Raw genomic sequence first — 16,190 nt, 5'->3', positions numbered from 1 at the left:
GCAATGCAATCGGCAATAAAGTCTTCACAGTATTGTTTGGTAATACATTCTGTAGGAAATGAAGAGAGCGGCCACCTGGTCACGAGAGCATAAGTACAATAAACAAGAAGCCTAAAAGCCATTAGAGCATCCATGCTAAATCATCACGATTGTGAAATGTTTTAAGTTGCATACTGTATATGTGAAATGCTTGTATGAATAGGTTTACATTTGACATAATTTAGGTAAAACACACACAAATCCACTTCTGTGTTGTTGTATTTTGCGTTACCATTACTGCTTCTACTCAAGAATAATATTTTTAATGTACTGCTATCACTACCTATTAGTTTATTACCTTAGCAATAAGGCCTAATTTTTGAGGAGGCACCAAACCAGCAGGTCTAAATCATGGCTAGTGACTTTACCGTCACTTCTCTCAATATAGCTACGGGTAGCTCGCATTGATTGACACGGCAAGGAAAAATAAACACAATTCAATGTGACTACTCTGCCCTCTCAACAAAGTGAATGTCTAAAACGATATTAATCAATAGTGCACACATCGATCGGCAGATTTCCTCCTTATGGCGAGTAAAATGTGTGCATTTTTGCTAATTGGTTCACACTCGCTAACAACTTGCTAGCTAGCACTAGCTGTCATTTAGCTTTACTTTTGTGTAGTCTCACATATAACTATTTCCTCAACTGGATACCAAGTATATTGCGTTTGGCGGCGGTTATGTCGGCAATACATACAAGGAGTAGTGATACATTTCTTCAAAAAATAACCGCAGACTAGCACTTGCTAGTTGGTGAGGACAAGGCCAGATACGCTCAAGACATCCTGGCGTTATTTAGCAACTTAGCATAACAGCGTTCATTCGTTCACAGATTTTATGTATATCAATATGTTGTCTTGTACTTCGTAAACACAAGTGTCGTACACAATTACCATCTAATTGAAAGCGGATGGTTCTTATTAAATTTTACACAGTTGATGAATGCTAACCTAGTTAGCACATAAAAAAAAAAAACACCGCTCCTCTTGGCCCTACGCCTAATAAAAAAAAACAGCTAACGTTAGCCGGCGCTAATATAGCAACTCGGATGTAAAAGGAAAAAAATAACCTAAGAATAACTAACATTAAACGAACCACATCATCCAAAGTAGGAAGACAGCAGCGCACAATTTATTCATTGATTGACAGCTCCGAAAACACGCTAATCTGGTTAGTAAATGACTAATAACAAATGAATAACACTATCACTTCCGACGTTGTTATAGACTATCGACTACTGTATACTTTGTCAGATTTATCACAATGTAACCTGACAGTTTAATTCTAAATACATATTGCAGTCATTGACATTGCGCCGGCTACTGCCGGGCAACTCCTTAATCCTAACAAGCGAGTGTACACCAGCGGTCCCTGTTTTAGCTCGCATGCTAACGTTAGCGTTGACCAAAACTAGCACACGAAACACAGCGAGAACGTTCATATACGGCGAGGCGCTTTCTTCTTCGAGGAACAACAATTTGGAAGGAGCTTTTACGCCCACAGGAAAACGTGTGGAATTACCTTTAGACTTAAGCTATCGATGCACAGTCGAAGTCATGGCTCTTCGTACGTATGAATCGTTTATTTTTTCCCCCTCTTGTCCTCCAGTTGCTATGATGTCTCTTTAAGCCTCCCTCGACTGCCGATACCCTGACACCGCGTCACACTGCCTCACGCCACTACTACGCAGAAAAAAATTCGGGACGTAACCTTTTTCGGGAATACGGAAAAGAAAAGGTCGCAGCTTCCGCAGTTTTACTGTTCCAACTCGAGTAAAGTACAGATACTGTACTGAACTATTCGGAAAAAAATGAAGCTACACTATATTATATTATAAGTCTAAATCTAAACATGTTTGTATCAGAAAATCCAGAGTTAGTCATGATCACTTTATGGAAATTCGCTCACACGAAGTTTTGTGATTATTTTTCTCCATAATACGAAAATATACAATTTAAAAAAAAAACAAAAAAAAAACATAAAGCATTAAATGGTATCATAAAACACTGCAAACTACAGTCACAATTATATATTATATGACAATTTAGTTGTGTCTAATTAAAATGTCAAGTATTGAGGCAATTATTTTACAAGAAGAAACAATCGTACTATAGATTAAATATTAATGAAACAATATTGAACCTGAATTAATTACTAAGGTAATTAACTCACGTATCTCACATTCAAGCCACATGATTTAGGCACTCATACAGTTGGTCATATGCAGTGGATATAAACAATATACATAGTACACACTGCTGTTCAAAGTTTTTGTGATATAAAAAATTACAACAAGATTAATCATTTCAAAACTTTTTGTATCATGACCTATAATTAAAAACAAACAAACAAAAAATATTACTGGCGGAAACAGGCTTCCTACCTAGAATGTATTTATTTATTTATTTCAAGGTGAGATGGGCTTTCATAACTGCATAACTCAATAATAATAATAATAATAATAATTTCTCAATTTACATCCTCTTATATCTGGTGATGTGGCTATGTTCAGAATTAACCAATCACCCTTAAACTCATGTTGAATGGAAGTCAGCACACATCTGCCACCATTAAAGTACCTCTGATTAACCCCAAATAAAGTTATGATGTTCTAGTAGGCTTTTCCAGCCATTTGTAGCAGAACTCTGAAGGTTTTCTGTGAACACTGACTACTATTTGGAGCTATCCACAATTCTACCGATCTTGACTGATTTCTCATTTCTCATTTCTCAATATCATCAAGAAAAACACCCACAAAACGTCAACCCAAAACTGTCATCATGCTGCTTCATCTCTTCTTCTTTTTTTCAATTGAGTTGTACAGTTTATAGGTCACTACGACAGTCACAATGTTTTGAAATGACTTATTTTGATCTATTTATTATATCACAAATGCTGGCATTTGAAAGGGGTGTGTAGATTTTTTATATACAGTACACTGTGTTTAATGATATCATTAAAATGTGTAGTATAGGCATGGTCCCAAAACTATTACTATAATATGCTGTACTATTTTCCATTATGTTAAGAATTTTGCAAAAGTCACAATTAGACAGAATGATACGACAATATCATCCGAAGCAGTTCCCAGTGTCCTTGTGAAATACATAACTTTGAATGTAGAAAAGAAAAGAAAAAAAGCTATCTAGTCTTGGTTAAAATGAAGAGGGGGCGGCACGGTGGCTGACTGGTTAGCACGACCGCCTCCCAGTGCAAAGGTTGTGAGATCAAGTCCGGGCTTCGGCCTTCCTGGGTGGAGTTTGCATGTTCTCCCCGTGCTTGCGTGGGTTTTCTCCGGGTACTCCGGTTTCCTCCCACATTCCAAAAACATGCATGGCAGGTGAATTGGACACTCCAAATTGTCCATAGGTGTGATTGTGAGTATGGTTGTTCGTCTCTGTGTGCCCTGCGATTGGCTGGCAACCAGTTCAGGGTGTACCCCGCCTACTACCCGAAGCCAGCTGGGATAGGCTCCAGCAACCCCTGCGACCCTTGTGAGGACAAGCGGTACAGAAAATGGATGGATGGATGGATGGATGGATGAATACGAAGGACATTTAAGAAAAGAAAAAAAAATGAAGAGGGAAAAAAAGGAGAAGCCATTGAGAGACACAGAGATTTAAAATACAAATACTTTTATTTCATTTTTATTTTGTTTATATTGCAGAGCTGCGTTATAGTAAGGAGTATTATGTTGCCATTGTTATTGCAGCAATAGAAAGCAGTGCAATCCTATAAAATATGTATAAATCATACAATAAAAAAAGTGAGCAGGAAACGGTATGGTAAAAGATGTAAAGAGAAAATAGGCAGTAGCACGTGCAGCCTCCAGATTGCCCATTGGCTGCTGGCTCTAAATCCACAGTTACAAGCCCAGGTTAGGATACAGCACAGCTTTATTGGAACAAGCAGTCTGAAGGGAGAGGCTGCAGTTTTTAGCCATGGCTGTCAGAGGAGCCCCCAGGCCCGGGTTCTGCTGCTGTATGAAGGGCCAGAACTCTGGAGGGCCGACAAGCTCTGTGGAAAGCATCCCGAAAAGTGGCTGGCGAGGTGGGTGGCTGTAATTTTGGCCTGGGATAAAAGGGAAAAGGGGAGGGGAGGGAAGTCGCAGGGGATACCTGGAGATGAGATGAGAGTCTGAACGGGGGCAAAGATCTCTTTTTTGATCTGACACGGGAGTGCATGGCCTGAGTGGGATGTTTCTTTCAGTGGGTGATGTGTCCGTGTCTCGTATGTCCCCCTCCTCTACCAGCTTGCTGTCATGTGGTGCCTCCTCTGTATTTTTGTCTTTGGACAGGGGTATGCACCTTTGACCTTTGCGATGCTTAGCTCTTCTGTTTTTAAACCACACCTGAAGGAAAGAGGCAAAAATACAAAGGTTTAAATTCAACACCGATTACTGTATAGAGCTGGTTAGGCAAATTTTGTGCTCAGTTCATTAGACGTGAGCTGATGTCAGCTGTCGTATCTGGTGTGACATAAAATAAAGCAACATCACTTTCAACACAACAGGGTTTGGAGAAGTGGTGAATGTTGAATGTCCCGCCTCTGTTATGTCTCTGGTATTACTTCAGAAGGTGGGTGCGTTGGTGCCGTTTAAAAATAAAAGCAATTGAGATAAAAGTGTTTTTTTTTTCCTGGCAGAGACTTAAAAGGGGAATTCTACATAAAAATGCAGTCCCACTATTCTAAACAGTATTTTGGTTAATATTATTAAAGCATTTTCATTACATTTATTATTTAATTTATTTTCTTTTTTTCACTTTGTAAAAAAAATCTTGTTTTTATTATTTATTTAATTGTATTCATTTCAAGCAGCAAAATCCACCCGCTTTTATCTTGACAGCTGCAGTTGTTTGAAAGCGCTATATCTTGACTTGTTATATCAAAATAACAAATGATTATGAAAATGAACAACCAATCACAGCTCACCTGTTTTCTGAAGCAGAGTCGAAAATAATATCAAACAAATCTTGTTATATTAAACTGACCATAGGTCATTGAGAATGAGATTACTAAAACATGAAATGAAACTGTAGGAGGCGCTATTGAGCCTTTTTTTGTTGTTGTTGAAAATCACACAAGAAATCTCCAGGTCTGATGTGTGTGCAAAGTTCCATGAGTTTTCTCCCAGGTTTAAACCTTCAAAACCAGCATTACCTTTCTTTGTAAATAGCTCGTTGCCCTGACAACAGTGTGCAATGAAATAAAACCCTTTCAATAACTTTTCATTTTAAACCCAACTCATTCACTCCCAGCCATTTTCACTGGTTTTACTGAATTTTGACAGATTTTGCAAGGCCCACAGAATATTCTGTCCTATTGCTATTAAAACATGGAACCTACCAAAAGAAATATCAGAGTCTCTTCTTTCATCAGGAAGAAAAAGTATATTATTTCCATTTTGCAGCAATTAGCATTAGAATATAGCTAAGTTTCATCATTATTCACAAATCTGTTTAAAACAGTGGGCAAAAGAGCTTTTTGCAACATGGCCCTGGTTGATCTCTTAAACTCTGCTGCCACCTGCTGGCCGTTTTTGTAATAGCTACCATTGCTTTAAGCTTTCTCTTCATTTCAGAGGCTGCATTAAAAAAAACATTAAACAATTGTATGAATACGTTTTTGGGACCATGGTAATATTTAAAATAGAACATATTTATAAATTTTTGGGAGCAAATTAGTTAAAAAAGTTAAATATGACCTCTATAAAAGGCCTAAAAAACCAGCAACAAATTAATTCCAAAGTAAATCAAAACGAAAGACTTCCTGTTAGGTTCAGCATATGGTTACAAAATCATTTTTTGGTATGTCGTGGGTTATTACATATGCCTCCCAATTATCTGAGGTATGTATCGGGCCCTAATACAGTAAATAAACACTTCCTTAGAGGTATTTATTGTGACCTGTTCTTGCAGCAGTAATATGAAAAAAAGCTGTGAGAGAGTATTGTGAAAAGGTCAGAATAACTACAAATGTGGGACTGGCTGAAGATAAATCACTTATAGCATAAGTAAACAAATCCATTGAGTGTTGTTGGAAGCTGACCTGAATGCGAGCCTCGGGCAAGTTGATGCAGACTGCCAGCCTCTCTCTCATGCTGACATCAGGGTACTGGGTCTGCTCAAAAGCTTTCTCCAGAGCCTGCAGCTGGGACACCGTGAAGGCCGTGCGGCTGCGGCGCTGCTTCTGCTGGTTTCCGTAACGTGCCTCCAGTATAAGTTCTGTTGCCATGGAAAGAATTAACTTTTACTGTCTATTGTGTAATGCATAAAAATACATGACATATTGCGGTTTAACAACTTGCATGTTCTTTGTAGTATGGTGCAGTGCACCACAATATAATTTTTTGTTTTCACCATTTTATTTTGTGATTTTTAACTTGGTAATCAATGTGATTTGTACTTTAGTAGAGTTGTTAATCGTTATTTGTTTTTAAGGCTGTAAATGCATTATAGATTTGCCTTGTGTGTGAATGGTGCTTGCCTTGCCTTCCCAAACACAGTAGTAAAGTCATATAGTAAATATTTGTATAAAACAATTGTGGGCTATTAAAAAGAAAAAGTAAGTTCTGAGCATAACTTCTTGTGCTCAGCGACAGCGTAAGATTCTACTAATAATAATTGAACATTTCATTCTCAGCTGGGCATATGCCTTCAAAGGTTTAGAAAAGGTCTAATTAGGTTCTCCTATAAAGGTCATACACTGTACGTAAAAGTCAATGTAAAGGTCATGGGAGCCCAATATTACTAACTTTTTGTAAGTATTGTTAAACACAATAAAATAAAACCCAATACGTACGGTGGTAACTAAGTGCCTTCTTGTGTTGTGACCAGGTATCCTTATTCCGTTCAACGGCGTATATAGTTACTAGTTCCCGTCGTAAAGCATGAACGGTATGTTATGCAGTTGAGTACCTGCAAGTCTCTCGGCCACCGACAGGGTGCGCGCTGCGGGGCTGGCCACTGGGTAGACGCCGCTGTACTGTGGCGCCATCTGCTGGTGGAGCTCCAGTAGCATCGCGGCGTTGACGCCATGCAGGGGGAACATGCTGCACAAAGTAAATCCATCGAAGTCATGTTCAATATTAGGCAGAGATGTCCCAATTTTTCCCACTCTCTAAGGGTCACGTATATAAAATGACAGGAAGAGGGGGCTTCGTCATTTTCTGTTTTGAAACTAATGCTAAAACTAATTCACTATGCTGCAGCAGGTCAGTTATACAGAATGCTAAGCAGTTGAACATATTCAAATAATAAAAACGGCTCAATCTCAGTTTTGACATGGCAAAGTGAAAAAAAGAGTATAATATATTGTAACATTTAACTTAAAATAAAAGATAGCGTGTTAGCTTGTAAAGTTAAAATGAATGACAAATAATATGGCAAATTTTCATTAATTTAGTAAAAAAAAAAATTAAAAGAAAGAAAATTATAGGAAATAAACCCCTTTTTTAGGGTAGTAAATGGCACGCCAGGATTAAAATTTCTGACGAAACTTGCCAATGAATTTTTTTCTTTTTCTTAAATGATTGTGATTAAGAATTTGTGTATGTGTGTGTACAGGTGGTTTACCTGAGATGTTAATCTTGTTTTTTTGAGTTCTCAGTGCAGCAGTAGCGTTTATCCCCAGTGCAGGAGCTCCCAGTCCGTCTCAGCTGCTTGCGAGCATTGTCAGCCCGCACTATTTAAGAAGCATTTAGGCAGGCTCCCTTCAACCATTAGCCAATAGAAAGAAAGGTATTAGATGGGATTAGGTGGGATGAGGAGGGGGTATGTGGGGGTTGCACAGGGCTCAAGTTTGTGAAACTATTGAACTTGGGAGATTTATGCCAAGGATCCCCCTACAAGCGGGCGTTAAAACAATTAAAACAATGTGGTGGGCTAATCTCTGAGGCAGCCCAGATTAAAATAGCAGCCTTCTCAGTCAGTCCCCTTTTCGTTCTCCCATCATGCTGCTGCCGCCTTTGACGGCCCCCGCCACCATCCCCTTCTTACCTCCCCTCTTCCCAGGGGGGTTTGTTTTGCTAACACACACAATATTTCCCCTGGTAAACTGTCACCGTGTGAAGGTAATCCCAAATCAAACCTGTTGAGAACTTTTTCAAAGGAAACTCAATTAGGAATATTCCCAGAGAGCTCAGAGCTCATTTCAATTTATATTCATATGCACATGCACTTCTTATCTATCGGTTAGTGTGGGTGGTTTGTAATTTTACAGTGTTGGAAAGCTTTTAAAAATTAAAGACTTGCATATTTACAATGGGAGTTTGACATGCACCCACGGGACACTTTATTAGGTACACCAGCACAATCGAAAAAGCTGCATCAAAATTGTTCTGTGGCAATTCAAATATTTGTTTTACTTTATTTTGGTACATGAGAAAGAGCTAGTAATGGGAAACATAAAAGTGATAACTGTTGCCAAGTAACCACATGCAAATCACTAAAAATAAATGTACAGGTCTGTATAAATAATGCATAATTGAACGTGTGACTTTATTATTTAAATATTATCAAATGTGGCATTTATTGCCCTGCATTAAATAATTTGGTGTCAGAAAGTACTTTTGGGACTATACAAATCGTAACTACTACTTACAGTGTCTTGCAAAAGTATTACCCCCCCCCCCCCCCTTCAACTTTTTGACCTTCTGTCACATTTCAGGCTTCAAACATAAAGATATACAATTTCATTTTATTTGTTATTTGTTTTGGTGAAAAGTCAACACAATTGTGACATGGAATAAAATGTATACAATATTTTAGACTTTTGAAAAATACAAATACTGTACATTGCTGAAAAATAGAGTGTGCGAAATTATTCACCCCCCTTTCTCTCAGTGAAGAGGTCTGTTAAAAGAATATTGGGCACAAACAGAAAAATTATGATCAAGGCCAAGAATCACACCAGGCAGGTCTGCTTTTGATTTAAAAGAATGCATCAAATCAAACCATACCAAATTGTTCCACTTTAATTTAACTTTTATTTTCAGTAGGATAGATTACTGTAATGGTGTATCAATATCTAAATGCATGCAATATTTCAATTTATTTAGACTGATGTTTTTTTTTTTATCATTGTAATCTAATTATTTTAGATGATTTTTATTATGATTTTTGCAATGTCTGAATAATATTTTGTTTCTCTTTCTGTAATGCTTTTATGTAAAGCACTTTGAATTGTCCTGTACATGAAATGTGCTATACAAATAAACTTTCCTTGCCTTAAAATATATCAAGATGCGTAACGTCTTATATATACTCTATCACAGGAAAAAGTAATAACTTTCCCTTGTTATATTGACTTAGAGGGTGAAGACTCATACTTGGACTTCACTTCTTCCACTCACTCACATAAGCAACAGCTCAGACTTTGAAAATATGTGAAAATGTTTGCAGACTTTTTTTTTTTTTACCCCCCCCCTCCCACTTGGCCTTTTTGTCTTCCTCCTTTCGCTGCTCTTGGCTGTCAAGCTGTATTAGTGTCCGATAGAAATAAGTCATTTAGAAGAGGCTCTGTCGGCCAGCCCCTCAGCTCCACTAAAAGCTCCAGGATTAGGTCCCAGAGGCCTTTGTCTCGGCAGCCCGTAGGATTAAGGGAGATTTAGCGCGAGAAGGGGGGAAAAAGTAGTTATTTCATGGCACTTTCATGATGAAACCTGGCCAAAGATGTGTTGGTTAGGGGGATTAAAGGCACACAAAGAGTAGGCTTGTGTGTGACCCTCACCATCCCACACCAACGCTGTCTCAATTCGCTGCCACTAGTACCCCCTTCCCTCCATCACCGTTTCCCTTTCGGAAGGCCACTAAGGTTTTGACCGAGTTCATCTTGTAGTCATCAAGTCTCTTCTCAGTTCCCTCATTGGTTGGATGCAAGTTCCCACATGAGCAAGTGAGAGCAACCCTAATGCAAAACTTAGGGATAATTATTCGACTGCAGGGTCACGGTGTGTGCCTTTTTCAGTGCTCTTATGAAAAAAAAACTTCTATAAGGAAGGGTTTCGGTTTCCCAAGCTTTGTTGAGCCAAAATACATACAGGATGTTCCTGAAAGTCACTACACACTTCTTTTTCTTGTAATATATTCAATTCCAAAATTAGGCTAATTGTGAAAAAGCATTTCCGGTAATTGTTCTGACAGCCAGCCAACTATACATCGAGATGGACAGTTGAATGAAGATATTTTGTAGTACATTTTCAGAACAAAAAAGAGTAACTGGTGAATTTCAATAGGCACACTGTTTTAGGTAGCATGCTTTAGTAACTCCAGTGTGAAAACCGCTTGATTTGGTGCAACACATACTATAATCACCTGCACATAAGTAGCTGGCATTGAAGATTGAAGGGTGAGAAAATAAGTAGTTAGTGGATCCCCCCTCCCCAGATGGGTGTAAAAGCGTTCCAAAACTGTGATCCTCCTCTTAGGGGATCCGCTTACACATGCATGGATTACAGTGCATGAAAGACAAAAAGGCCAGTCACATTACTGAGCAGGTGAAGACATGCTTGTAGCTACTACACAATATGTTGTATCACAGCTGCCTAATAGTGAACACATATTTTGGCCTTCTTAATGACATAAAGTGGGAAACTTTTGCCATTTTGAGTCCCTTTCAATGTAAATTTCCAGCAATGTAGTGTTGGGGACCCTGTGGCCTGTGGGTCTGGTTTGGTCGAACATGCAATTCCATTTTATTTTTTAACCACTTCTCCTATTTAGGGATACGGGTGAAACTATCCCAGCTGACTGAGCAAGGGGCTGCAGCGTGCACCCTGGACTGGTTGCCAGCCAATCTTTTTTTCTTTTTCTTTTTACATTTTAGCTTTCATAGGGCAGCAAGATGGAGCATCTCAATTTGGGACTTTCTGTACAAATGCTCTCCTCATGCCTGTGTGTAATAATAATTGTACACTCTAAAAACAGTTGGGCCAAAAATAACCCAACTATGGGTAAAAAATGGACCGATCCTCTACTTGGGTCAATTTGACCCAACTTTGAGTCAAGAAATAAGTCTTTCAGCGTAAAGCAACTCATAAATATTGGTCAGATCCTCTACTTGGGTCAAAAAATTGGGTCATTTTGTATAAAACAACCCAAAAAGTTGGGTCAATTTTTTTTTATCCATAATTGGGTTACTTTTGACCCAACTGTTTTTAGTGTACATTTTTAGAATGTATTAATAATCAATTGTGCTGAAATACACAGGATAAAATTATTAGTTAATAAAGTAGTCATTCATGATAATGATGATCAACTCAATCACACTCAATAGTTCGTCTTCTAGTTTTTTAATGGGTAAGTCCTCACAACAACACGTTGTATGCACCCCCTACTAGTCTAAACACGATATTCTAATTTATAGTTTGTGAAATGTGAATTAAACAGCTAAATCCATCTGCTTTTATCCATCTCAGGGGGCGGCCATTTTGCCACTTGCTGTCGACTGAAAATGACATCACAGTTAGGTAACAACCAATCACGGCTCAGCTAGCGAATGTCCCGACCAAACTCAGATGAGCCGTGATTGGTCAATACCTGCAATGTCATTTTCAGCTGACAGCAAGTGGCAAAATGGTCGCCCGAAGATGAATAAAAAAAGGGTGGATTTGGTTGCAATATTAATCAGAATGTCATGTTTAGACTAGTGGGGGTGCATACAACATATTGTATAGAACATTTTGGGATTGACTTCCCCTTTTAATATACTTGTCTAATAGAGCACAGATGGGAATGAGGAGCGAGAAGGTGGCTTATTATCCCCTTTTTTGTTCTGACACTTTTTTTGTTAATGTCTCCTGTTAAACAGATGTTTTTAAAGCAAGGCCCCTTATGTCGCGGCTTTCTTTAATGAGTTATCAATAGTGGAAATTTATATTGACAAGATCTGTCAAGAGGGGACCTTTGTAGTTGTCAGTTATCTGAATGGAAGGCCCCCTTGGACAGCCACTGGATCAATCGGCATGCGGCGCACAATTGAGGGGCTTTTGGGAGGGCGATGTTGCTACAGGAGCAGTTGGGCCGAAGAGCGGTAAGCGGGCGGAGGAGCTAAAGCGCCCTTGATGGGGGGAATCGATAGGGCCGGCTGGCCTTTGACCTGAGACGGAGTGGGAGAGCGGGCGGTGGGTCAGTGGGTCTTCTTAAGCAGCCAGGATCACGCTGTGAGCTCTGACACTGGCTATGACACTCCAGGCTTACACTGATATTGACCAAGTGCACTCATATGCTCACACCATTGTATAAATGTAGTTTCAGAATGTACATTCAGAATATCAAAATAATTTGAATAAATGTTACACATCAGCTTGATCAAGTGGGTTATGATAAATATTCTATACAATCAACCTATTATAAGGGTGTGTTGATACATATACCTTTCTAATTAGCTCTTTATATGTTCAGTCCTCGGGAGCCTAACAAAGCAGATCAATACACGAGGCTGAGTCGAGATCAGCCTCTTAATTGGCACAGTGCTAAAGATTAAAGACAATTGTAAGGGGTGGGCAACTAGGTCTAAGGCAGGGCTCTGCAGCCTGCTGCTCCGGAGCCACATCTGGCTCTTTAGTCCCTCTCCTGGCTCCCTGTGGATCTCTAAGAAAACTCGTAAAAAATATATATATATTTTTTTAAATTAGATAAAATATTCTTCAAATGAAGTCATGATTTAGATTTTTTTTTAAAGAATAATTAAATATTTCAAAAGTAAAAAAATGTAAGTTGTCAGAAGAAGTGGGATGAAAGTTGTTTTTTTTAACTACCTAAAAATGTCCAAAATGGAAGAGGAAAAACAGAAATTTAACATGAAATTGCCAAAAATGTCATATAATGGAATTTTTTAAAAAGGCAGAAAAGAAAATGTTCAAATATTAACCTAAAATGTCTAAAAATAAAAGAAAGGCAGAAATTTACCATTTTGGAATTTCCCAAAAAGAACACGTTCAAAAAAATAACTATAAAATGTCCAAAAACAAAAGAAGAAACTAGAAAAATGTCCATAAATTTGCCAAAAAGTCAGAAAATTACTAGCAAAAAGGACCATATGTCTATAAAATTGCCACAAATGTCAGAAATTTGACCGAAAGGCAGAAAAGCCTAAAAAAATGTATGAAAAATGAACTTTGAAAAATTACAAATAAATAAACAAATACAAAAACGAAAGGTAGAGGACAATGAATCTCAAAGTATTGGATGCTGCATTTTTTTTGTTATGGTGCAACTCTTTATAGCTCTTGGGCCCACAGTTTATTAGACTAACACACTGTTTCCGTCATCACAATGTTCTATTGTTTTGTGGCACCACACAAATTTTTTTTGTGCTATTTATTTGGCCTAAAATGGCTCTTTTGACAGTAAAGGTTCCTAACCCAGGCCTGGTCTAAGGGAAGTCAAGAGCAACCATAGTGGGTGACGCTGCACAGCTTCAGGGTTGATGTTGGACCACAGAAAGAAAATGTTTACAGGTATTTTTTTTAACCACTGCTGCCTTCTCTAAGTACTGTGCATACCGGTAGTTTGGTTCACTTACATGCAACCTTCTGCATGTACACTCACTGCAATCATTGCTGATTAGAAGAGCTAAAAGACCTGATTCTTGATTGTGGTTGATAATTTAAACACATTTGACTATATTATACATTTTATTCTAATTTAATATTTCTTTTCTACAATGTTCTTGTTTAAAAAACTGTAGTAATCAGAATAGTCAGTAGTTACATTGCTACGTTACATAATGGAAAAAAGTTCAAGTGCTTCTTTGCTCGGGCTCACGCAGCGATAATTGAGCTCTCCGTCGCTCAGCATGGGGTCAATTTCAGAGCCACCACATCGGCGTGACCCAAACTACTCAAAGGTGACCACGAGAGTGTGAGAGAAAGGCGAGCATTGATCGAATTTGATAATGAAGACGACCCGTCTAAGCCGCTTTGCTCCACACGTTTAAAAAAAAAAAAAATCCTCTGCAACAGTCAATACACACTAGGAATCCCCCTCCCTGTCACTGCAACATTGTGTCACTATTGATTCCAGCTATCTGGCTCTTTTCATACCTGGGCACTCTGGCCCGGCCGGGGGAAATGCATCCTGACATGCGACGTGAGGAGCTTAATAGGCAAGGGATGGGCGTCTCACTTTAGCCTTTCACTCCCATTTATCACATCTGCTGGAGAAAGGAGGTTTACAGCAGCTGCACCTGCTGTTGAGAGGAAAGTCGGTCGGGATGGGCGCACTGCAAGATGTCCTGCACTGTACTTGGGACAGAGCTGTCACTAGCTATTTCTGCCGGGGGGAAACACAGACCTCTTTCTACTAATACCCTTTTAATAGAAAAGATAAACAACCAAAAATACAGAAATACAAAATGAAGCTGCATAGAGCTTATTTACAGCACTGTTTGGTCATTATCAACCAAACTACATAATAGGGTACCTCATATAGATAATAATAATTTAGGCCGATGACACTAAGCTTAGAAATATAAGCTTTCTGATATTCAGTTTCATGCAGCCCACATGAAAGACATGATCAAGAAAAGTACAGTCCTATACTGTAAATATATTAAATAGTTTAGAGTAAGCACAATGTGTTTTCTTCATATGATCAAGTATGATACGCTCAGTCACATTTTTGCTAACTGAACGTGATGCAATTAGCCTTTTATAAACAGGACGTCGGTGCAATGTGGAAAGACCATGGTAACCTTCCAACAGACCAAGAGTGCAATGCACTTATGCACAACATGAAAAAAAAAGTGACTTCCTTACCACTGGAAGTTAGCACACGTTAACATAGATGAACTCGCACAGAAGACACGTCAAGAGCTTTCCTCTAGTGCAATGTAGCCTGTCATAGTACTGACAACACCGCCCCCACCTCCTTCTCCTGTGAACAACACAAAATATTTTATTCTGATTGCTGTTGAGGCCTTGGGCATTAAAATGGCTCAAAGAAACCAATAAACATATGCACTTTGACTCACATACAAACGAGGACTGAATTGTCAATACAAGTAACACTGATAATGAGGGCTCCTATTGCTTATCTCTGTAATAGGCAAGAAGCCACAACAATAGGTGCTTGTGGCCTGTTTGTGCTCAAAACTGGACTAAACTGTCCCAACAGCTCCAAATGTCCTTCCTTGGCGTCATGTGAGGCCTGAAGGGGTGGCGTGAGGTCATCTCTTGACTTTTGCGTCCTCCTTCAGCTTCCATATAATCAGTTCCATGCAGGCGGAGGCATCTTCGCTCGAGTCATGGCCTTCAACTGTAAATCCGGAAAGAAATGAGATTGACCAGCTTGGAAAATGTCACATAATGAATTCAGTACTTAAGAAATCCATGAAGACATACTTTCCGTTTTACCTCCATTAAAAAAAAAAAAAAAGTATGCACTGGTGACATTTGCTAGCGACATAAATTCACGTAAAACGTTTTCAATATTTGGATGGAAACTGAATTTGAGCAGTGAGAATTTTTTTTATTGAATTTAAAAAATTCAATGTATGTAATTTCAATTCAGTTTTTCCAATACCCTTATTCAACTTTAAATAATAATAATAAAAAAGGATTCAAATTCAGTTTCTGGTGGCACATATTTTAGCCCAAACTTCTCATCCAAACAGTTTGGTTACCTTGTTTAGTCAGTAAAGCCTATTCATAATATTAGAAACAGCTGTTTGATGCAGTGCATTTCAACAGCATAAACTGCAACCACAATTCTAAATAAAATTAATTGTTAAAAAACAACAACCAATTAACCATATGACTAATTGAATATCTATTCAACAGCATCAAAACTGAGCACAATTATTTTTGTAAAGACAGAATATTTAATACGGCTCCTGTATCTCATACATAAATGTGGAAAAGTAGCAATTTTGCTTTTCTGTTCAAAAATACACAGAAGAGAAAATATCGCTGCATTTTAAACATGACACTAGACTTTGCTACTATATTGTAATGAAAGTCAAGTTATTGAATTGATGACTTCATTGAAATATTTTTTCCCAACCTTTTTTGTGCCACAAACTGATTTCACATGGAGACTTTTGGACGGCCCAGCACAGAAATACATAAAACACATGATTAAAATACACCAAAAATATAAAATTAAGCGTTTTATTTTATTGTATTTGAGAATAGATGTCCATATTTAG

General features: G+C 38.3%; 3 protein-coding genes across 6 annotated transcripts in view; all 3 read right to left on the bottom strand.

Annotated features, from left to right (window-relative positions):
* csnk1g2b (casein kinase 1, gamma 2b) overlaps positions 1 to 1,728 on the bottom strand; it is a 33,684-nt gene extending 31,956 nt beyond the window's left edge. For all 4 annotated transcript variants that reach the window (XM_086088775.1, XM_086088777.1, XM_086088776.1 and 1 more), the window contains exon 1: positions 1,563 to 1,728. The gene's annotated coding sequence lies outside the window, so the exon portion shown is untranslated. The remainder of the gene's footprint in view (positions 1 to 1,562) is intronic.
* A 1,486-nt stretch (positions 1,729 to 3,214) lies between these two features.
* Positions 3,215 to 14,917, bottom strand: dmbx2 (diencephalon/mesencephalon homeobox 2). Its single transcript, XM_086089661.1, has 5 exons — positions 14,800 to 14,917; positions 7,616 to 7,752; positions 6,959 to 7,092; positions 6,090 to 6,265; positions 3,215 to 4,392 (listed from the first exon to the last, which is right to left on the bottom strand). Exons 3-5 carry the CDS (start codon positions 7,089 to 7,091, stop codon positions 3,907 to 3,909), a joined length of 795 nt encoding a protein of 264 aa, XP_085945787.1. The 5' UTR covers position 7,092; positions 7,616 to 7,752; positions 14,800 to 14,917; the 3' UTR covers positions 3,215 to 3,906.
* rexo1 (REX1, RNA exonuclease 1 homolog) overlaps positions 14,913 to 16,190 on the bottom strand; it is a 16,681-nt gene continuing 15,403 nt past the window's right edge. Inside the window, exon 16 of the mRNA XM_086089660.1 lies at positions 14,913 to 15,298. Within this exon, the coding sequence (XP_085945786.1) occupies positions 15,210 to 15,298 (89 nt within the window). The 3' untranslated portion in view covers positions 14,913 to 15,209. The remainder of the gene's footprint in view (positions 15,299 to 16,190) is intronic.

This window comes from Leptonotus elevatus, chromosome 11, assembly GCF_054856555.1.
Source record: "Leptonotus elevatus isolate MCC_2025b chromosome 11, RoL_Lele_1.0, whole genome shotgun sequence".
Taxonomy (NCBI): Eukaryota; Metazoa; Chordata; class Actinopteri; order Syngnathiformes; family Syngnathidae; genus Leptonotus; species Leptonotus elevatus.
Note: the sequence above shows the minus strand (reverse complement) of the source record. Positions and strands in the feature narration are given on the sequence as shown.

Coding starts and splice junctions, on each gene's coding strand:
- dmbx2 (XM_086089661.1), bottom strand. CDS start 7,091: ATGTTCCCCCTGCATGGCGTCAACGCCGCGATGCTACTGGAGCTCCAC. Junction 6,266..6,958: donor GGTGGCCGAGAGACTTGCAG/GTACTCAACTGC, acceptor CCATGGCAACAG/AACTTATACTGGAGGCACGT. Junction 4,393..6,089: donor TGCCCGAGGCTCGCATTCAG/GTCAGCTTCCAA, acceptor TCTTTCCTTCAG/GTGTGGTTTAAAAACAGAAG.